This window comes from Nelumbo lutea, chromosome 5, assembly GCF_056320005.1.
Source record: "Nelumbo lutea isolate HS-2025 chromosome 5, American lotus-T2T, whole genome shotgun sequence".
NCBI lineage: Eukaryota > Viridiplantae > Streptophyta > Magnoliopsida > Proteales > Nelumbonaceae > Nelumbo > Nelumbo lutea.
This window is the reverse complement of record NC_142688.1, coordinates 50,300,122-50,324,756: the sequence shown is the minus strand read 5'-3', so window position 1 is coordinate 50,324,756 and position 24,635 is coordinate 50,300,122. Positions and strand designations below refer to the sequence as shown.

The 24,635-nt window shown below is 36.8% G+C and overlaps 1 protein-coding gene across 1 annotated transcript; it reads left to right on the top strand.

Annotated features, from left to right (window-relative positions):
- The first annotated feature begins 2,866 nt into the window (after positions 1-2,866).
- LOC148852314 (uncharacterized) lies at positions 2,867-23,710 on the top strand. Its single transcript, XM_088947332.1, has 5 exons — positions 2,867-3,605; positions 19,380-19,686; positions 19,879-20,032; positions 21,686-21,760; positions 23,432-23,710. Exons 2-4 carry the CDS (start codon positions 19,578-19,580, stop codon positions 21,726-21,728), a joined length of 306 nt encoding a protein of 101 aa, XP_088803458.1. The 5' UTR covers positions 2,867-3,605; positions 19,380-19,577; the 3' UTR covers positions 21,729-21,760; positions 23,432-23,710.
- Positions 23,711-24,635: the final 925 nt, after the last annotated feature.

The following is a 24,635-nucleotide window of genomic DNA, read 5'->3' as shown; positions in this document are numbered from 1 at the left end:
GGTTTTTACAATTTTTGGTACTATGACCGTGATCTGTATGAAAACTGCAGTACTAATTCTTATTTCTTTCATTGGGATTCCCCCTCAAACGGGGTGACCACTTCACATACGGGGCGTCCTTGATCGCCATCAGGATTTCAGACTGCTTTGCATTCAGTGGGGTGTAATCTGTTCGGTCCACTACTAGAGATCGGAACGACTGACCCGGCTTTACCCCCCGAGCTGCATCTTTTTTCTTTTGGCTGTCCCCTTGACTGGAAGGCTCTCCTTCCCTTTTCCTCTTCTCGGGCGCGCCTTCACCCTTCTGGTTGATCTCTTCCTCCATGGCTTTAAACCTGTCCACGAGCTTAAGGAATTCGGTTATGGTCGTCGGTTGGTTGATGACCATGTGCTACTTGAACTCTTTATGCGTCACACCTTTCTTGGCTACTGTGAGGCACATGGCGGGGTCCAGGCGCGGTATCTGCATGCAAGCATTGTTGAACCACTTGATATAGCTTCGGATGGACTCTCCCTCTTTTTGCACTATGTTGAGGAGGCTTTCTTCAGTTCGCGGGCACCACTTGCTGGTGACGAAATGGGACGTGAAGGCTTGGCAAACTGCGCCCAACTTCTTATTGATCTGGGTGCCAGTTCCAGTACCATGTGCGGGCTACTCCTCTAAAAGTGGTGGAGAAGGTCACGTACATGCACGACTCATTGGCTCTCACCAGGTGCATATGTGACTGAAAGGCGTCTACGTGATCATTTGGGTCGAACGACCCGTCGTACTTGTCAAGAGGTGGGAGCTTGAAGCCTTTGGGCATTGGGACTACTAGGAGCTCGGGAGATAGGGTGTTGAACTGAAAGGAGGGGAGCCTTGACTTTGCTCGAGCTTACCTCTTCTTTGCCCCCGAGCTCGAGCAGGTTGTGGGTGGCAGATTGGTGAGCTCGGCGGCGGCGTCTCTGCTTCTTGGTGGGCTCGGCGTTCATGTTGCTCACCTTGGTGCTGTCAGGAATGGTGTGTGCAGGAAGTAGCTCAGGGCGCTGGTGATGGCTGCGGATAGAGGGATCCTGCTTGGAGCCTATGGCCAGGATCTCGAACCGGTTCTCTATGAACAGGGTATTGGGTTTTGAGGGTTGAGGCAACATGGACCTGGCGAGCTAAGGTCCTCCCGACCTGACTGCCCATGGTGAGACTAGAGTGGCCGGTCTTTCTTGTCTGCTGTGGGAGGAGGCCTGGCTCTTAGGAGGGTTCTGGGAGGCCTCCCCTTGGCGAGAAAGGTGCTCCTCCTGGCGGCGAGACCTAGCCCACTATGAGGCTAGGTGTTGAGGAGGGAGTTGCCGTTGCTGAAGCTGAGGTTGAGGTAGCTGAGGGAATTGCTACTGATATTGGTACTGTGAGACTTGGTGTAACACCTGTTGTTGTTAGAGCTGGAACTGTTGATACTGTTGCATTTGTGCTTGCATGGCCCGCATGCACTGCACCAAATCCTCCAGTTGGTTCAGGTTGGCCGCTGGGGGCACAACCGAGGGTTCGGTGAAGGTCGCTCTGACTGTAGTAGGGAGTGGAGCAATGACGGGTGCCCCCGTAAGAGGCACGTTCAAACTAGGGATTTCGTCCGTTGAGAGGGGGGCGATGAACTATCCGATGCAGAAAGTAAGAAGCTGGGGTTGTTCCCTGGAGTTATCTATCTCCACGCTTCGTCCGACGTTGCTTGAGGAAAACATGAGTGTTGAGTTTCAAGGAAGAGAGAACTGTGAAGGTTTATAGAAAGGCTTTTTTTAAGCGATTCCCATAGACGGTGCCAAATGGTGGTACACAATCCGGTCACTCCTAGCTGGCACTTGCGTGGCTCCCAAAAGGTACCTAAGATGGAGAAGAAGAAGAATCCCCGGGGGGTTACCCAACGGGAACACTCCGATGCTTAAGTTAGTATTCTGTAGGAGAAGCAAGGAGAAGATGAAGACTAAGAGTGCAAATAGCGCAAGCATATGGAAGTTACCTCTGTTCCTTGAGATTGAGTTTCTTATAACAGAATTTGGTTACATCATCCCCACTAGCCTCTGACAGGGTGGGTATAACCGTCTCTATCATCCTATCACAATCATTACAGGCAGGGCTGAGGTGGCACACGCAAGGCCCTCATTGTAGGGTATGTGCCTGTCAGGTGTAAGGCACCCTCTAAAGGTGGTAGGCACGACATTGTCTAACGAGGGACATGGTTGCTGTCCCCATATTTGTCGGGTACGGCGGTCGGGCAAGAGATCTTCTTGTGATATGCCAAACTGCTCTTTCGCGAGTTTCCCTGTGCCGAGCTATCTCGAAAGTGGCGAACTGCCCGTGGCAAGCTACACCAAGCTCGGGCATTAGGAAAGGTCAAGGGGCCCTGAGCTCGGAGGTAGCTCAGAACGCCTTTGCCTCGGGGAGGAGGTGCAGGTCAGGCGGCTCTCGGCGAGTAGCTTATCCTGCCGAGTTGCCAGGCTGAACTCAATGGGCCCTTTCCTCCGAGTTGCAGTTGCACTTGCTGCGCTATCACGCTGAATCATCGCTTAAGCAAGGTCACGCCCACGTATACCCGTGCTACGAGGTCGGGCCAAATCACCCTCCATTAGATATGTTCCTAAATGTTTTTTGCAAATTTTTATAGGGCAAATTTCTTAAACTACCCCTACTATTTAGCTAATTAACAAACTCTACCCTTATTGTTCATCTATTGTCTTAAATTACCCCTACTATTTCTGACAATTCACTAATTACTCCCTACCATTAGGGTTCCCTCACAAACCGTCATAATCGGCTCACATGCCACACCATGTGACAATTATATTTTGAAGAAAATGACACTAATATCCTTCTCTTCACCCCAATGCCCTTGTTTGTCATCTGAAACGTGAGGGGTGTCGGTGCTTGCTGTCTGAACTTGCAAAGCTTCTCTTCTTCACTCCAATGCTCGTGTTTGTCATCTGAAACGAATGGGATGACGGTGCTTACCGTTTGAAATTGCAGAGCTTCTCTTCTTCACTCCAATGCCCGTCTGGGTGTATAGGATCCAACAGGAGTTGCAACCCAAGCCAGATTTCCATGGTTGACACTAGCTCTATTATCATATCGCAGATCTCTGTGTGGAGTAGAAAGGTGCTAGATCTCTATAAATCCTTGCCTTCTTATGTGTGTGTCCATGGCTGATGATGATGATGTCAAGGACATGACACAGGGGAAATCATTGGGCAAAATTAAATATTTTGGTTGGGAACTCAGTGGTAGTCCGTCGGAGATCGAGTTAGACGCTTTTGGTCTGTCAACATTGATGGATGCCATAGAGCAAAAATAAGGCACAACCCCATTCACCAGGAAGAAGGAGCTGCATCATCAGTATCAGAGGAAGATTTGAGAAATGGTGATGATGTCCACATCTCTTGCATTTCAATTGTCTAGCCCTAAATCCGCAATCTCTTCTTGTCCACAATTCAAAGGACTGTGTCACTCTAGCTTGAACTTAAAGTTGGATCAGTGGCGAACTCTCTCAACCACCCAATTCTTTTTTCATCAAGTTGATTCTCACTTGCATCTCCCTACATCTCGAAGTTGCAAAGGTGTCATTACCATGGCGGACTTTGCAAAGGTGAACTTTTTTTGGTTTATTCAATCTCTCTCCCCCTTCACACCCTAACTCTTTCTGTTCTGGTTTCGTTTTCCTTTCATTTAGATTGCTATTGAAATTCATCTTCGACAATCATGTATGACTGTATGTATCTCTATGTGTTCATGTTTTTTCTAATTTGGTGGTTTTCTTTTTCTTTAGTTTTACTTACGCTATGAATGTAATTGCGTTAACCGAGGATTTTTTTTTCTTTTTCTCGTTAAGTAGATGGATTACTAGGCTTTCCTTTTTCTTTTTTATTCTCTTTTTAAGTTCTTTGTTCAATTGCATATTTGCATTTTTCCCTTTTTTTGCTTACTTTTAGACTTTAAGTGCGATTGTCGTTACTTGGGAATGTGGAACTAATTTGTTTCCAATATTCTCTTCTTTCATTTAATCTTTGTGTCTAGTGTTGGATTGTATACAGGGGAGGTGGAAAGGGAGAACGAAGAGGGGAAGAGGGTGGAGGAAGAAGATCATCATTGCCGCTGCAACTTGCAGTGGCGGCGGTGATTTTGGTCGATGAAGAAGAACTGGACTAGAGGAAGGGGACAATGAGCAGTGCCCCTTCGGTCAGATAGAACGATGAGAGGGAAAAAGAAAATGGAATAAGAGAGAGAGAAGAGCGGCCAATGGAAAAGATCGGTGAGGAAGAAAGAGTAGATTGGTGAGAGAGAGAATGATGAGGAGGAAGAATAGAAAGGAGAAGAGAAAAGAAAGAGAGATAGAGACCAAAGATTGAGAAAGATGTTGCCGTCGTCGATGTTCACTACATAGTGCAGGTCCGTCGGGTTCGATGTCGTGTCTAACGGTACAATTGGGCTTCAGAGCTCAATGGGTTTCAGGTGTGAATGAACAGTGATCAATAGTGCTCTAGAGGAAGGGGACGATGAACAGTGCCCCTTCAGTCAAAGATAACGATGAGAGGAAATGAGAGAGAAAAGGAAAATGTACTGAGAGAGAGAGAAGAGAGGCCAATGGCGGAGATCGGAGAGGAAGAAAAGAGTAGATTGGTGAGAAAGAGAGAGAGAATGATGAGGAATAAGAAGAACAAGGAGGAGAGAAAAAGAAACTGTCGCTGGTGTTCACCGCGCAGTGCAAGTCCATCGGGTTCGATGTCATGCTTGACGGTACCGGTGGTCGTTTTGTCTGGCCGACGACAACTTGTATAATGATTTGGTTTTAGTTTTTTTTTTTTTTTTTTTTTTTTTTTTTTTATTTGAACCGAAATAGAGGGCAAATTTGATATTATGTTTTTTCCCTTAGCATTTAACGATGATGACAATTGTTAAAAAGAGTAGGGATACTTTAAGATAATAGATGAATAGTAAGGATAGTTTAATAAATTTGCCCATTTTTATATTATTAAATAATGTTTTTATACTTTAATTATGATACCAAGGTTGATAATTTGACTCAAAAGGTTGAATTCTTGTTCCATATTAATTTTTTTTAATATGATTAATATAAAACATTAAAGATGTGCTTGACTTTTTTATACTTTTATTTTTGTATTTATTTCAATTTTAAAAGTTTTTTATTTCATTATAACATCATGAATTGACCCATTTGACCCAAATGGTTAAATTGTTTACTTTCCACAAACATGGAAGAACAATATCATTTTTGGGTCAATTTTAGAAAGCTTGTATTTTATCTACACTACTATTAAAAGTATTGGATATAGATTAATAGAATTTATAAGTGAAAAATTAACTTAAATATAGGAAATTGATGAAAGAATCAGAGTTAATACTCTAAATATAAGACTTAATGAGAGGGAATTGAGTGAGGATAGATGTAGTAGTTCAAATTATATTCTATGCCATCACAATGAGAGAGGGACAAAATTCAAAATAGGGGTATTCTTGTGAAGGCTATAATTCAACGAATATAGTAAATACCTTAAATATGAGGTTTAATGAGAGAGATTTGAATGATGAAAAGTGATTGTCCAAATTACAATTTTGTCCTTACAATTGAAGAGGGACCAAATTAAAAAAATGGGGTATTTTAGTCAAACAAAAGTTTCATATTCTCATTCACACTTTTAATAGTAGCATAAATATAAAGCTTGCTTACTATTATTATTTTATATTGTACCTTGTTGGTGTTGTTTAGTCTTATTTGTATCTTGGTTGAGGTATTTTTTCTTCCAAATGATTATCTTGTCTTGGAACATATAAGGTGCCAATAACCTCAAAGAAATTAAGCATCTCTCATTAATACACATGCCATGGTTGCAAAATAGGAGACATTAATGATATATACCTAGCTCTCTCAAGATCAGAGGATTATCACAATAGTAGGCCCAAGTTGCGTAGGTACTAAGAAATTTCATACAAAATTTCAACTTGGTAGATGTTGATTTTGTGGGAACGGTCTCCACTTGGACTAATGGGCATCACAACAAATCTAGAGTTCTAGAAAGATTGGATTATTTACTTGAAAACATCAACCGGCTTGACCTATATCCACATACTCTCCATCATCTCAAATTGATTATCATCCTTCAACACAACAAATCTAGAGTTTTAGAAAGATTGGATTATTTACTTGAAACCATCAATTGGCTTGACTTATATCCACATGCTCTCCATCATCTTAAATTGATTATCATCCTTCTCCTCATTATTGAAAAATATAATTCAATTTCTTACATTTTTGGACAGAACACTTATAATGTGAAGGAATCATTTTGGATTCTTGGAGTTCTTAAATACAAGGCATATCAAGTTTTCAAATCACCTACAAACTCAAGAAATATAAGAGAACCTTATCAACTTGGAACAAATCAACTTTTGGCCATATCCAAGAGTTATGGCCTAGTGAAAGTGATAGGAACACCAAAATATTTCCTCATATAACCAACAATAGAAACATAAAAATGGCATCTCATGGATGATGAGATCAAATGGAGAATGAACATCTAACAAAGAAGAGATTGAAAAGATTTTCAAGAACTCTTTGCTTAACATAAGGGGGTATAAGTGAAACATTTGATCCTTCATGAATCTCACAAATTCCATTACCTAAGCTTGATAACAATTTGGTAGGCTCCCCATTACAACCACCTATTGTAGGTGTGTATAGCTTGCTTAGACCCTCAAAGAATACTCAAACACCAAGAATACCATCACAGAAACACTTACAAATAGTTCACGGTTAGCTCCCCACGCTGCAATTAACCTGTAGTCTATCGTGGCCATTGCGATGAACCCGTAGCATGTTAAATAGATCCACGATAAGCCTACAACTCATCAAATCCAATCAGTAACCAAAATTCAAACAAGTCTCAGAAAGATCTACCTACAAGATCCAAGCACACTTGAGTGTGCGATGAAATCACACTCACGATAGATCAGGACGACAATGGACCAAGCCTGTGGCAAGACCTGAGCATGTACCCAAACACGTAGAACTGTTACAAAGAAGCGCCTCACGAATCGTCGTAGGACATTAACGAATATCGACTTTCGGACAACGACATCATTATCTCCATGCAAGATTAGTGATGGCACGCAGAAAAGGTGGTAGCACACGTGGCTATTAAGGAATCTCAAGGATAAGGAAAGTTGATCCTCGAGGATATCTTCATAAAACACGTGGCGATACCTAGTAGCATACCCAATAATTACCAGCAAGCAGTATATTTCTTTTCCTAATATAGAGCGAATATCCCCACCTCCTACCTTTTGGGGTCTCGGGACCTCCCCCATAAATAAGGGGATCCCCTTCGTGTTAGACATCATGGATCTTAGGCAATTTGCTATTGATACTCTCGAGTGCTTACAACCCTTTTCACCTCTTTAGATCCTTTTCCCTCACAAGCTCTCCCTCATCCTTCGAAGAGATACCATTTTCCAATCTAGTTAGATACCTCCTAACACCTACATTGGAGGAAATCACTCTAGTAGTGAAGCAAATGCTTCCTCATAATTCATTAGGCCCAAATGGGTTCACAACCTTTTTTTGTCAAACAAATTGACACATTATCTATCATGATATGCATGATATGGTTCTTTAGTTATTTAACTTTGAACAAATTCATAGAGAAATTAAGAACACCAATGTGGTATTTGTTCCAAAACCAAAAGAATCCATAGATGCATCACATTACATACAAATCAACTTATGCAATGCCATCTAAAAAGCAAGCAGATCATAGGCAAAATTCTCATGGTTAAAGAAATATTACATCAAAGGAAGAAATAAAAAAGGTAAGGGCTATTTAGTTCTTAAGTTTGATATATCTAAAGCATTGATAGATCGGGTTAGAAATTTATAGTTGAAACCATGAGCAAAATGAATTCCCTCCTCACTCCCACCCCCAAATGGTGTAATTTAGTTCATTAATGCATCTCTACTCTAACCTTCTCTATCAATTTAGGAGAAGAGGCTTATGAGCACTTCATTTAGAAAGAGGTCTCTACCAAGGAGATTTATTATCACCATATCTATCCATTGGATGTATGGAAATTCTTACTCAAGTGCTTTTACATCAAGTTGTTTCAACAAATTTGTTGGAAGGTGCAAAAATTTGTTGAAATGGACTTCCTATCACACATCTACTCTTTGTAGATAATTGCATTTTACTTTATAAAGTGGATCTACAACAAATTAGAGCTCTTGCTCATGAGTTACATACATTTGAATCACTAAAAGTATTCTCTTAATTACTAAAAGTCAACAAAACCTTAAAAAGCTCTAAACATTCGAGGGGTAAGGATCAACTTATGAGATAAACATTTTGTGTCTTATAGTAAACTCCTAAACTAGGTTAAATTTGAGAATCAATTCATGGAGTTTTAATTTATTTTCACAAGTGGGAAGAACGACTTTTGTCAAATCAGTAATATATTCAATGCCCATATATCAAATGCATAATGATCTTACCTACCAAAGTCAAACCAAGGGTAATGCTAAACACAACATCTCTTGGAAAAAACTATGTTGGTCTAAATTAAAGGGAGGACTTAGCATTAGACAAAATGTAGCCATGAACAAGGCAATGTTTTGCAAGCAAGCATGGAGACTTCTTAGCTGGCCCAATAATTTTTTAAATAATAGCTTGTTTACAATAGAAAAAAGGTAGACTTAGCTCACTATAGTGGAGATAGTTACATGAAATTCTCAAACATTAAGAGTAATTTCTTATGGCTACTCAAGGATAGATCAAAATTGTCACCTCTAGATCCTTGGATTCCTATTGTTGAAGGAACTCCAAATCCAAAAACAAAGTTGGCAATCAGTTGAAATCTTCACATCTACTAAATAGTGATAGTACCTAGAATCAAGCCCCCTCTATGAAAATTTTGATCCCATAGTCATCTTATCATGGATATTCAGCTTATCCTTAAGTTAGAGTTTGATAGAATAATATGTTTTAAACAACATAAAATAATTCTGATACCATGTCAACCAGCATAAAATAGAATAGTAACTCAAGGACGAAATAAGAAGAAGAAATAGAGAAACACCAAGGTTTAATGTGGTTCACCTTCCACAAGAGGAGAGGAAACATATCCATTATGAGAATAAGTGATGCAACTCTCTCTCTCTCTCATTCTTAATCTCTTCCTCACTCATTCTTTCTCACTCTCTAGTCTCAAACAACCACTTGCTTAAATAAACAAAAGACCAAAATACATCAGAACTACACATAAGCCACTTTTTTAACATACAATCTATCTCTCAACAATATGGAAGAAAACTAATTTAGGGAATTATACAATGTGTTTAGCCCATAGACATTTAATGTCCAAGAAACCATCTTCAGCCTCTCATTTCAACTAGGACTTATGTTTTATATGGAAAATGCTATGGAATGGTCTTTTAACAAAAGAACAATGTGCTAAATGGTTAGCACCAATATATCAACTTTGTTCCTATTACAATAAGGAGCAAGCAGATATCCATCATCTCTTCACATGCTCTTTATCTAGATCCATTTGGTGTTAAGCCCAAGTTGGCTCTAGAAATTTTAAGGCCTGAATCCCTACATCTCATTATTCAACTATGGATTGATTTTCTAAAATTGAGCTACAAAAATTTGGAATTGTTCATATTATTTGACAAAGGTTGTATTATTCTATATTTCATTTGGAAAGGGTGAAAAGAAAAACCCTTTTTGAAGGTGCCAACTAAACCTAATAGATGTTATCAGTAAGGTGGAAACGTACACATATGAATGGAAGTTTCAATTGTAGCTAATTCAAACAAGATGCTTTATCTCCAATCACTACAAGAAAATTGACCTTTAGCAACAATCAAACCCCAAAACTACCACTAAAATCTTTACTAGAACTTCTAGCAGCAAAATGCCGCCAAAACATGTGTCACTATAACTTCTAGCGACAATTTTTGCGATATTCGTTAAAAACAATAAAACTTACCACTAAAGACTAACTTCCAAGTGATAGTTTTACCTTTAGTGGGAATCCTGACTACTGCTATAAGTTTGGCACACTTTTCTTGGAGTGTTTTTTTTGCATATTTTTTTAGTGGTGGTTATGGACATCTTTAGCGGAAATTCTCTCTGATTTCCTGCCAAAGTTACATATAGTTGGTAGAGACACCATTTTTGTGCTCCTTAGTTTTTCTACAACATTTTGAGCTTCAAGAATGCTTCAATTAACCTCAAATTCGACTTGGGGGTATTTTTGGAATTTTAAAAAAGTCTCGGCCTCAAGGATCCAAGACCACAAGTATGTAGATACCAGAATACCAAACATTATGATACTAGGATCACTCAAATTCAACACCATTTACTCCATCTTAAGAACCGAAGCCGGAACCGATTTTGATCGTTCGAGTAGTCATTTTGATCCTAAATCTCATTTCACATCAAATAAAAAATCCAAATCCAAAAAAACCAAAATCACCCAAATCCAACACCGTTTACACCTTCATCTTAAGACTCGAAGCTGAAACTGATTTAAATTGTTCGATCATGATCATTTAGATCCTGAACCACATTTCACATCAAACCATAAATCTGAGACCATAGGTACGTAGAACCTAAAAATCCAAACCCGACAACACCAAGATCACCCAAATCTAATACCATTTACCTCTTCATCTTAACACTCGAAGTTAGAATCGATTATGATCGTCTGATCGGGGTCATTTTGATCATGAACTTCATTTCACATCAAATCAGAAATACAAAGCCATATATGTGCAAATCCCAAAAATCCAAATCCGATAACACCAAAATCACCCAAATCTAACACCGTTTACCCCTTCATCTCAAGACCCAAAATCAGAACCAATTCTAATTGTCCAATCAGAATCACTTTTGATGTTGAATCATATAATAAATGAAATTTGAAATCCAACCTTATAGATGGATAAAGCTTAAAATTCTGAGTCCAACAGTACCAAGATCGTCTAATTCTGACACCGTTAACCCCTCCATCTTGAGACCCAAAGCTAGACTCAACTTAGGTCTTCCATTTGAAATCCTCTTCACTACAACTTCGAACCGAGGGAATCCCACAACCAAACCTTCCTCCCCACCCCTAGAACCACCTTAAAATCCAAGATTTGACTAGATAGGAATCTTCAATCAGTCAAGCCAACCACCTAAACTTGAAATATTCAATTTAGGTAAATTGGTGAAATCTTTCACTCATTGTCTTGATTGATTGAGAGGATTCCTCTCAAAGCTGTTTTGACACCCCATTCTCTCAATCAATCTCCATCCAAAAACCCTTTAAACCTTATCCATTGATCTCCATTTTCTCCTATCTCAACTATCAATTTCCCTCTCAAAAAATCTACAAACTCCCCTTTCTCACACTCAACTCAAGACTCACAAGCTAGCTTAGGAAGTGAACGCTACCCCCATTAGCCTAGACAATACCCCCCTTCACGTCTAAACAGCCCCAAGCTTCTCTAACCCACGTCCTAGACTCACTCCCCACCATCTCCAACATCCCTAGAGTTCCCCCTAGATCATATAGAAGCCAAATAACACCCTTGGGTTGTGTATACATCCAAGAGATGAAGCATGAAGCATTCTTGAAGTGACAATGGTGCAACAAAATTACAATCATACAACAAAAATCCTACATCATTTGGGCTACATAACAAATGTCTTTGACCTCCTAAATGATGGGGAATTCATCTTCAATCCAAGGGGTTTCTCAAAGAGTTCGGTATCTTGTAGATGCGACAACCGAAACATAGGTATGTTCACATCCCTATCCTTTTTAAGTGACTATTCTTTACTAATTTTAGGACTATCTTCTTTCATAATCAAAGTGTTTTTTAACCCTTTAACTACCAAGTTTTTTTCTTGTTTTTTTATTATACCAATCATCCGAAAGATAAGATATTGTTTTCTAAGTAGAATTAGCATTACCTTTTTTTTATTTTTTATTTTTTTACTTAGTAATCGGTCCATCTAGTCTTTCTACATTGCCTTTTTTTGCTTAATCTTGCTTGTTACGATAGTTAGAATTTCTAGGATTGGTCATGCATTAATTAACAGGGTTGCATTTTAGACTTGTTTTAGTTTTTTCTCAATGTTTTTTTTTTCTTCTTTTTCCTAAAAAGAAAATTTAAATTCATGCATGAATTCATATGCTTGCATTTAAGTGATGGGGAGATCTGCATTTCACACTACTTCGTATTTCAATCTCAGCCAATTAGTATTAGAATTAATGAATACTAGCATTCACGAGGTTAGACCATCTTCTTGGGTTATTCCAATTATTTCTCTCTGTTTTTTTTTCTTTTTTTTTACTTCACAATATAATTTTTATACTCTTGTCATTAACTTCTTATCTAGGAAGGCATTTTACGTCTGAAGAAAAGAATTTTAGATGTCGTAAGCTCCTTTTAGCCATCTCGCATAGTGCAATTAGATGCCATAGTAGGAACCACTTTAACTCTAGAATTTAGCATCTCATTTCTAGGATATGATCAATTCATGACACTTATCTAATTAAATATCTCTAACATTCATATTTTTAGGTAAATTATTTGTTTTTAATTGATCATGCATCAAATTAGTTTTCACTCTCCTTTCTTCTTAGATAGTCATGCATTTCAAAAGTTCATAATTATCATTCAAATCTTGGTTCTTGCATTTAGTTTATATCATCTTCACGTAAATATACATTCAGTCCCAACCCCTTTTCATGTCAACTTACCATCTAGCATTTACTTTTTTAATATTCTTCAATTATTAGTAAGTAGCTTTTTTTAATCAATTCATATATAGGTATTTTTTTTTTGTTTTGCTTCTTTAGTTAATTGCCCAGCCATTTTCTAGTCTTTGTTTCTTTTTCCTTAGTTTAATTTCTATTGTTGATTGTTAAATTGTAACTTTAATTGTTATTTTATTAACCAAGCATGGATAGCCCAAAATTTTAAAAAAGTATTCCTTGGTACATTGGTGAAGTAGAGGCCGGTTTAACCGGATGTGTATGGGGTGCTTAACACCTTCCCATACCATACCTTGGTACCCAGACCTTAAGAATCTCATCTCCTTTGAGCAACGAGTCGCCAAGAAAATAAATTATTTTTCTTGCAAAAATCTTGGGTTTTCCTAAATTCTCATTTCCCAAAAATTTAAGTGACAACTCCATCCATTTTCCATCACCGTTCCCCCCGGGTCGGGTAGCCACATAGTGGTAGTTGCAAATGCTGCTATATATAATCTATAATTATTTTCAATTATTTTTAATTTTCTTTATACAACCTATTTTCTCTATATTCATTTAAATTGAAATGAAATACAAAAATTAAAACATCAATTACAAAATAAAATTTAAAAGTTCATTCTCCATTCAAAACATTTGAATAAAAAATACATCTTATTTCAAATCAATACTTTTTAGTACAAATTTTATCTTCCATTCTCAAAATTCAAAACACTTGATTTACAAACCCCCCCCCCCCCAAAAAAAAAAAGATGAATATTTGCACAAACGATGAAAACAATTATAAATAAACTTAAGTCAAAACCATAAATAAGCTATCAAAATAAACAATAAAAAAGGGCATAGATAAGCTATCAAAGCACATCTTTCAACATTCCCTAATGTTTGTCTTTCAATGATCATTGATAGTATTTAAGTAAAATGCTAAATATTTAAAAGTTAGACCTTTTCCAGCACCCAAATAATAAGATGATAAATTGTTCAGAGTTCAATGCCTCCCCAACAAGTATGGTATTCATTAATTGTGTTCTCTATTATAGTTTTAGGTCCATATTTATTGACTATCAAATTTCAATGACTGGGCCTATGGGTCCTAGACATAAGTTTTTTGCTTTTTGCCCAACACATAAATTATAAAGAAAAAACACTTTACTTGAATTTGATGTAGGCACAATAAAAACTTTGTAAGAATCGGTTTATTCCTAATTGGACTCAAATTTGCATTAGTTCTTACTCAAGAAAATGTTTAGATGCATGCATAACCTGGAAAGATGTATATAGCATTGTTAGAGGAAGTCTCGACATTTTGGAAAGCACGAAAAGCAAATCATATGGCTATTGGAGGTATAAGTACAAAAATTATAAGCAAAGAAATTAGAATGTTATTGAAGCTAACATTAAGAGAAGAACTCTAATTCATTAATTGGAGTTTTATTAAGTTTATATCACTCCTCAAGAGGAGAACCGAGGAAGTACTTAAGGTGTGTAGATTATACAATGATTGCAACAACAACAGTTGTAAATTGGAGTTAACTCATAAATCTTGCACTTTGTTATCATCATCTAAGCATTATCCCAACTATATAGTGTCAACTAACACTTATCCCATATAAAAAAGTAACAATTTTCCCGTTCAGATTTCTCTCATGAACTGGGATCATCTAGAGTTGTTTATTGCCTTATACATGTACAACCTAAATTAGCCTTTTCTTCAAGCTGAAATGGACAAATTGTTGAAGGGGAATATTGAGTGGATCATTAAGGTGGGTCCCTAGATCAGTTAATCACCTTGTTGGTTTTGTTGTGGAAAAAGATTAGCTAAGGAGTTGTTTTAGGTTAAATGGATCATTAGTAGTAATGGACCATCAGTGGTTGGTCACAATAATCTCATATGTCTTCTTCCCTATTACTTGTCTTACAAGTTATTTTGATAAAAACAACATTTCTAGTGGCATAGGGCCATGGCCAATATATTTTCTCCCATTTTGGTTACCTATACACTTTTTTTTTAAATGTTTTCTATGGTATATGTTTTTTTGGTATTGCAGATAGGGTTTCTAAACCTTCAGCAACTTCTCAGGAGGTTTATGATGTAGCTACATAACTAGTAGTTAAGGTTGCAATGGAAGGCAACAATGGTATTGCCCCTTATTCTCATGATATGCAAGTCACACCTCATCATAGGCATCTGGAAAAAGTGATTTGACAAATAATCCTCTACCTCTAAAGAGTAGGAGGGGCTAGTCCCTCCATATCATCAAAACACAAGATCCCCTACCCACCTTTAGTTCCAATTCAAAATTTTCATTAATGAGATTGAAGCACAACTAAAACCATAGGGAACATATACTTTACCGTTGAGCCAGAACAAACAAGGCCAACCTAAACTGAACTGGATCTATATGACAAAACTTCCCTAGATCACCATTAGATCAGCTAAAACAACTCTTGAAGAGTGAATCTATCAAAGTTCTGAATCCTCCACTACTAAATAAAACTCGTTATGGTGTTCATAGTAGAAACAAATTAAAACGAAACATGAAAAATTTTCACACATCTTTACTTAGAAGTGATATAGCATTTACAAATTTCACATATAGATTTACGTCCTACTCATGCCACTAAATCAAAGTAAAAAGGTGAAGATACCTAATTGCATAATGCCTAGTTAAAAGGAATTCTAGAAAATCCAATTTAAGATGTGGTCTGAAACATAAAAATGATTTAATACTAGTAAAAAGAATAGAAAAAATAACATGATTTGATCTAGATATAATGCACACAAGTGAGTGTCGTTAGTTGCAAAAATCTACACTGTTGAATGTTGATGATTGCTAATATGAACACCACTGAACGCCGTCATTGGTTAGTTCTATTCAGTGGAGAGTTGAGACAAATCCAAATTGGTTATTGAGACACACACACATACACATGTACACACACACACAAATTACCTGATGCCAACATCATTATTGAGTGTCGTCTATGTGAGAGTTCAAATATGAGAGAGTGAGTAAATACAAGAGAAAAATAGGGTGAGAAGAAAGGAAAGAAGAGAGAAAAATGTCTAATTTGTGCCTATCGCTATATAGTATTATTTTTAGTGGCAATTGCCATTTAGCCCCTTTCAAAACTACCACTATTTATCAGTTTTCTTGTAGTGAATATTGATACTCTAGCTTATGCAATAATTTAAATTGATGGTTCTTATGGTTTAATTTCAAGTTGACCATGAAACACATCCATATTCCTCCAATGTTTCAATAGCAACACATTCATTTCTCAAACTTAACCCAATTGACATTATCAATAAGGCAAAAACATACACATATGAATGAGAGTTACAACTACAACCAACTCAAGCAATATGCTTCATCTTCAATATTGATACTCGAGCTTATGCAATAATTCAAATTAATGGTTATTATCATCTAATTTTAGGTTGGGCATGACATACATTCATATTCCTCCAATATTTCAATTGCCATGCATTCATTTCTTAAACTGAACCCAATTGATATTATCAATATGGCAAAAACATACACATATAAGCGGGAGTTACAACTGAGGTTGATTGAGATGTTTTATCTCCAATATTGATATTCTAGCTTATGCAATAATCCAAAGTGATGGTTCTTGTGATCTAATTTTAGGTTGAGCATGACAAAACATTCATATTCCTCCAATGTTTCAATAGCAACACATTCGTTTCTCAAATTGGACCTAATTGACATTATCAATAGGCGGAAACATACACATGAATGGGAACAACCGAGGCTGACTCAAACAAGATGTTTTATTTTCAACATTGATATTCTAGCTTATGCAATAATTCAAAGTGATGGTTCTTATGATCTAATTTCAGGTTGAACATGACAAAACATTCATATTCTTCTAATGCTTCAATAGCAGCACATTCATTTCTCAAGGTTGACCATGCCAAGCATCTAGGAGCTATGATGCAAAAGTTCTAATTTTGATCTTTGGTTTGGAAGCATGCTCAATTGTAAACTTTATTGAAGTAATAGTATATAATGACTCTTTTCAACTCATTAACTTGATGAACCATAATGATAAACCAGCAACTTGGATAAAGTAGCTTCATAGGAATTGCATTAGAAACCATGCAAAACACTTTGATTCCATGTGTGCATGATAAGTTTCTAATGGCTATTATAATACCCTCAACATAGTTAATAGACTTGTGGTAGTGTTTTAAATTATCAATTAATACATCTATCAAAGGCTTAGAATGATTTTTACAACATCAAATTAAATAAAGGGGGCTTGAATTCCATGAGACCAACTTATGTAATAAAGCACTACTTTGCAAATTAGGGTGTTGAATATTCAATAAGGTGAACTCCCTTCCATGTATGAATCCTTCAATCCAAATAGGGGTCCAACTCAGGTTGGCTCAAGTTAGCAATGTACATTGCTTTGGGTTTAGCCCTCGGGTTGGGTGCATTTAAATTTTGACACAAGTCCTATTCAAGCCTACCCAAGTGACACTCTTAAGTCCAAATAAATATAAGGAAAATACTTTTAGGATATTAAAATAGCTCCCAAATCCTTGCATGAATGGAATAGTATCATTTTGACTAGAGAACTTTCAATCTCATGGTTCTTCTTGATTGGTAAGGACAAGCTGAAGCATTAACATTTGGTTAGTCTAAGCCCAACTCAAGCCTAGCCTAGTCCAACCTGAGTTACCCAAACAAATATGTATATACGTATATTTTATTTGTACTAGTAAGTGTGCATGTGCTTTGCACGTGACAATTTTTTATGATGATGATGGTAAATAATATGTTTTCAAAAATTTTTATAATTATTCTATATTTCTATTTCTATAAAAATTATTTTTATTTGTCACAAATGTTTTCTACAAAATCCTTTGTATTTTTTATACTTTTGTGTATTTTCATCTTTTTTAATTTTTATTATTATTTAACTATGAAATCAAGGGTTAACACATTTTGGCCCAAAAGGTTGAATTGTTAACTCTTCACCAAACAGGAAAACAACTTCATTTTTGCATTGGTTTTAAATTTGTAATTTATTTCTATCATCAATAAAAACAATTATTCTTTGTCACACTTATTTTTTTAATATGACAATATAGGATTCAATGAAAGAATGAGAGTTAAGGCCCTAAATATAAGACTTAATGAGAGGGAATTGAATGAGGAAAAATGTAGTAGTTCAAATTAGATTTTGTGACCTTACAATTAAGGAGGATGACAACCTAGTTGTTGATTCAAGTGCTTTCGCTGATTGGGAAAGAAAGAAGATGACAACCTTTGAAGTTTTAGTTTGTCGGTTCATCTAGAAACCATAGAATGATCGTCTCTTTTCAAATGTTGGAAGATAGCTGGACTGGGTTGTGCAATAAAGTCTCAATTTGTTTTCTAAATTCACCAAGGATGGTGTTGACTATGATCCTCCATCTACACATTCAATGCTCAAATGGTGTCCTTTGGATACTAGGTGGGTTAAGTTCAATTGTGAGGCAACAGTCAAGCTTAGGTCTTTAAACGTAGGGCTTGGCATTTATCATCTTGATTTAGGAGGTGAGTTGGTTTTGGCTGCTGCAAGTGTTGTTGTTGCCTTCTTGGTTGATATGGCTGAAGCCTTGGACATTTGGTTTGGTCTATTGGAAGCAAAGAGGATGAATATCGCCAACCTGGTGTTGAGTTAGATGCACTCTTAGTGATCTCCAATATCTCAAGCCATGATTGCAGTTGTTGTGACCCTCTGTCTAAGTTGTTGCTTGCTATTGATCTTTTGGTGTGTGACTTTCCTCTTGGTTAGTTCCAATTTTCTCAACAATCAGTGAATGGTGTAGCTGATGGTTTAGTTATTGGCCTTTGTCTTTTCCTTTTTCGACTTTTTATTATCAAAAAATTTTAAAAATATGGGTATTCTAGTCAATAACAGGATTCAATAAATGTTAATGAGAATTAATAATTTAAATATAAGAATTAATGAGAGGGATTTGAATGAAGAGAAAAGTGGCTGTTCATTACATTTCTATCTTTATAATTAGAGAGGGACCAAATTCAAAAACTGATATATTTTAATCAAACAAAAATTCCACTCTCATTCACACTTTTAATAGTAATATATATATATATATATATATATATATATATATATATATATATATATAATGAAATTTACATTATATTTTGAATATACTCCTGAATTGAGCCATAAAGCCCAATAAAAGATATCCACACAACATGTATTTATAAATTCTTTCAAATATGACCAACTCGCATAAGTCAGAACCAACTAAACCTAAGCGCAGCTTAAAGTGTTGGTTTAAACTTGCGTTGGGCCTAAATTGTTAAAGTCAGACTTGACCTCGGGTTGAAGCCCAAGCCCAAACTTTGCACGTATGGCCTGGGTTGACCCTCAACCCGCCCGAACCCCTACGTAACCAACCCACTTTGTAGTGTCGATAGTCTTTTGAGAGAATGACTGTTCAACCCACTCTGTAGTTTTTTTTTTTTTTTTTTTTTTTATGTTGTCCCTAATCCATACCCGTTAAATATGGGTTTGGTGCAAACCGTAGCAGGTACTCAGGACTCAGGACTCAGGTCTCAGGTAGGCCCGTAGACCCCCGGAAGGTGCCGCTGGTGAACGGGATTACGGCTCTGGAGTCTGGACTAATCAACGGTCGATCAACAGATGTAGAAGCGAAGCAGGGGTCTCTCCTTCTCTCTATCCTATTTACTTGTTGGAGAGAAGACGATCGGTGCTTGTCAAGTCGATTATGGAGTCGCTTTCGTCTTCCTTGGTTCCTTCTTATTGGGACTATCTCGTCCTATATTTTCTCCGCCCAATTCTTGCTGTTGCTTTTGCGGTGTCCTTGCTGCTTTTGGGTAAAAGTCCACAACTCTCCCTCTGCTTGGTTATCAAAATTTCAGTTTTCTGTCAAAAGGTTGCTTTTATTTGTTTTTTGGGTTTCTGAGTTCGTGGGATAATCTCTTTTGATGATCTGGGCTGGTTGAAAACTCTTATCTTTGAGGTATGCCTACGATGTTCTTAACAAATTCTCTTATTGGTTGATGTAGGTTGGTTCTTGGCGTGGAAATTGGTTTTGGTTCACGTTCCCCTGGTACGAGAGGTTTGTGGTTTGAACAAGAAGCCTAAAAGAGTCAAGCCCCCAACTCGTCGGCTCTCTCGAATCTACGAAAGCATGGATTCTCGTAATTCGGCTTTTGGGTGGTAATTAATTTCATTCCATTTTGTTTGTCTTCTCTTTGGTTAGTAGCTGATGATGAATGTCTTTCTTTAAGTAATACATTTGAGATTAAATTCTCATAGTCTTTAGTGTATTTGTGTTATTTGATTTTCTAAATTTTTGAAAACAAAAGATCACCTGCTAATTATTCAATAAAATGCTAGCATGGAAAATTTCCGGTTGCAGTTTTATTAACTTTCGACATAAAAACGAGTTCTTTATGTCCTTGAGTGCTGTTTTTGGTTCTCTTTCGCTCAATATGTGTCTTTCCTTGGGTATACTGAAATTATTAGATTGTCTTATTTAGACTCAAACTTAGGTGTTAAATTTACTTCCTTCTGTACCAAGGGCCATTGCTGAAGATGATACTGTGTGATGGTCCAGGTAGGCAGCTAACATTACTATCTATTTTGAACAATAGATGCTGTTCATGCAGAGGACATTGTCCGTCCAGGACATTAATTTTCTCCTATTTTCTCTTTTTTGTTTTCTTACTACCTGAAGCCAAGATCGTTCAACCTAAGGGCTTCCCCCTCTTGATTAGTGACTTCCATGCTTTATTTGAGCTTGGCTGTCCTATCTCAACAAATTTATTCTTCTATGCATAATACCTTGCTTTTGTATTTATAAATTCAAGCGTATCCATTGGCAGGTAAATGCTCCTCTGATGGTGAAACAGGAAGAATACCTAAACGTGTAGTTATGTACTTTTTAATAGGCATGTAGGGAAGGACATGGTTCAAGTGACTAGATTGTCCATCCATTGGGAATAATAAAACTCATAAGTTTGATGAATATAGTGAAAATTTTCTGCATATAGTCAAATGAAATATTCTAACAGTTCCAAGAGTTATATATAGAACTACAAATATTTTATTACCAAAAAAATAAAACTACAAATATGTCAATCACTTTTTCTCTAATTTACCCAAACAGTGTCTGTAAGAAAACCTAATATACAATGCATTTCATAGAATATTGGACAAGAAAGAAGATATTTGGAACATGAGTTAATCTTTTCTCTATTCCTTTTTCTTTTTGGAAATTTGATTTCTTTTTACTTTTCCATTTCTTTTTGGGTGATTCTTAAAATGCATACCACTTTAAAACTTTTTTTTTGATCAGTAACCAGTGATGATTTTATTGATGATAAAATATGCAGTATATATTTACAGTTACAGATTATGCAAGTGTCTGTATATTTCATACAGGATATATTGGAACTAGCCCACTGCTCCTAATAGAGCCCTAAAAGATGAAACAAACAGAAAATATCCTTTGGGCTATTAGACACCCACTTGACACCAACATTTGTCTGCTAATTCCCTCATAGGCTAGGGAATAAGCAGCAGAATTAGCAGACTGAGGGACATTTGCCCCTTTTTACTTATATTTCTTTCTCTATAAACTCCTCATTTGTCTTCAAATCCTGGTTGCGTTGCTTATCTTGTTTTAATTGCATTCTGTGCCTCTCTGTGTATGTCATGTTCCTCATATCAATCAATAAGCATACTCCTGGAAAGATTTACAGAACAAAAAAAAAAAAAAAAACAGAAGAACAAGAAAATTGATTTTGTGTCTGTTCCAATGGATTTGCCCTGGAAAGACTTATTTTTTCCCAATTTGGTTCTCAACAGGAATGAGTCAATAGTGCCTGAAGAGAGGAAGGAAGCTACTTAATTTCTGGAAGCTGCCTTTAACAGCATCTAGTGGTGAGTGTTTCTCCCTTAATGAATTTATTATGAGACAAATGTAAAATTTTATTGAAGCAGGTCAAAAATATATTGTTAAAGAGATGTACACTGAATGTGAAGTTTTCTTATTCTCCCTAAACTATTCAACTTCAGGAAGGTGTTGCAGTTAATTGTGTCACAAATTAGCTTTAGGCTTTGTGTTTTCTTGTGTCTGTTCCAATGGACATTCTCATGTTTTTGTTTTCTTGTTTTCTATCTTTAGGCTCTGTGTTTGTTCAAACTCTCTCCTTTGGGCCTTGATGATTCTGTCCCTTTGTTTCTCTTCTTTATGTTTGAAAATTTTCACTCATTAACTAATAGAAAAACAAAATACTGATGAAAAATGTATGTGATATTCTCTAGCAAATGAAAGTGTATTCTATGCCAATTGTCAAGAGTTAAAAAGGAGAACTTCAGTCAAAATTTGTTCTCAAATACTGCACTGATTGATATTCAGCCTAGACTAATGTTTTAACAGTGCAAGGCACGAGAATAGTGCAAGGGCCTTTTAGCTGCAAGGTGAGGCATGCCTCTTTTCAAAGCAAGCTGCAAGTTTTTGAAAAAAGGTTAAAAAAAGTAATGCATAAAAAAGTGAAAACCTGAATTTAAAAGAAATTAAATGTTTCAAAATGTTTATTTGCTCAAATTAAAATTCATATATGTAAATGTGGAATGAAAGCAAGCATATTGTTGATCATACCAAAGTGCTTCAAGCACTCAACAATTCAAGCATGCAAAATGTTCGTTCTGTCTATTTATCTCCTAGTTGCATCACTTTAACTAGCTAATGTGATATTAAACATCTTGCATTTCTAATCCTTGGATATTGGCCTCCCCCTTGAGGCAAGCCCTAACAAGTTCATGTGGGGGTTTTGGGGCACTGACGTAATTTTTAGCTTATATATAAAGAGGTTGGTTTTGTGATTTTAGTTACTATTCATTCTATTCTATTTTAGTTACGATTCATAAATTCTATTTTAGTTACAATTCATTCTATTCAGCTAGTGTTATACATCTTCATTCTTTTTAAAGAAACATGAAAAAAAAGAGATCCCCTTGCCTCTTCTTCCTCCTCATCCCCCTCCTCTTAAGGAGGCTTAAGCCTCCTTGTACTCAAGAGGCTTCATGCCTCCAGGCAGTGAAACACCTCAATATATAAGGCCAGTTGCTTCTTCTCCATGGAAGTTGATGATGATGTGATGTCACATCCCCACATGTGCACACAGAATAAAAGGGAAAATGTGAATGAAACTTTTTTGGCTCTATTAAATTGTTAATAATGCTGAACTCTGGGAAGAGAGTTTGATTCCTTTACTTTCCTATCATTGCCTGGTTAGATTTATCACTCTGTTGACTCGGTAGAACCAAAGAATCATTATTACTTGCTCAAGTCAAGGCATGTTCTGTTAGGCACAAAGACAGTGACTCACTAATCCCTATGCCAATGTGCACAAACATGCAGTTCTTACTTCTTAGATGACTAAGCTTTAGGTAATTGGTGCCGTTGTTGACTTGTTATGCATTTATGCAGAGTTTTAGACTATTCAAGTATTCATTCATTGATCTGATAGGGGATATAGTCATATAGAGAATCTCTTCCTGATTTTTTGTTTTCTTCTCTCTGATCCTTAAATTATATACTTCTTTCAGAAGCAGGGCCTTCGGTTGAATGAAACTCAGAGAACTGTAAGGATTTGCTTGTGTAGGAGACTGAGAAGGTCTCTTGTGTTTGTTGTACAAACAAGAAGACAACGCCCATTGTTGATCACCTGAATGCCATTAGACTGAGAAGGTCTCTTGGTTTTTGTGCATAGATTTGTTTTTTTTTTTTTTGATCAATACATAGATTTGTTTGTTTCTTCCAACTCATCTGTACATTGTACATTGTTTGTATCTATTAAATGAATTGTAACAGGTCGGAATCTTCCTTCACCGGTATGGTTTGTGGAGCTACAGAAATGAAAAGAAAAAATTTAAATGGCCAAGTAGGGACATTGAGGTGAAGTACAACTGGGTGAAGAGAAGCGCTAACTCAATGACTGATGGGTTAGCCAAGCAAGGGGCGCTTAAGGGATCTATGTTTTGGACTAACTTTTAGCTTTCTTCTTTGTTCCTTGTGGGGGAGTTAAGATAGTTTATTTCCCCTTTTTTGTACTTAAAGTTTCACAAATATTATTATTTAATAAAGCATCTTGTTACTGATAAAAAAAGTATTTTATCACCGGTGTGGAGCACTATCATTGGTTCCAGAGCCTGCTAGAGCGCTAAAGTGTTCAGTTAATCTGAATTGGATACAGTCAGGTGCTTCTCTTGTGTCCAATGCTTTAACAGTATGACCTGGTTGTAAAGACACCAGAGAAGGTAGAAATCTACCTTGCTCTATTGCTGTGAACAGTTATATCTGGCTGCAGTCCCTGGTGGGTCATCTGATTGATGAGGTCTTCATCTCCTTTCTGTTAGCCAGGTCTGAAATCAAACCTTTTAGAGCCCGTCACTACTAATGTTTTCATCGACCACTCCACACCTTTGTTGCCTCATTCATGGCCCGGTTCTCTATGTTAAATCAGAGCCACAATCTCAGTTGCGGGTGTTCCTTGCACCCCCATTGAAAGTAGAAATTAGAAAAACGTCATAGAATGTGTTTGGTGTAGCTTCCGTTGGTATGCACCCCCATTAGGTGCCGCATCAGCGGAACAGTGAACAAACGCTCAATCATTGGGGGAAGATCCCCAATGATTGGTATGCACATAAATTAAAACACACTTTGTGAATATCAATGTATACTGATGAATATGATGGGAAAAACCATGATTTTTAAAACCGTTTGGAGACCAAACCGATTAAGGGTCTGATT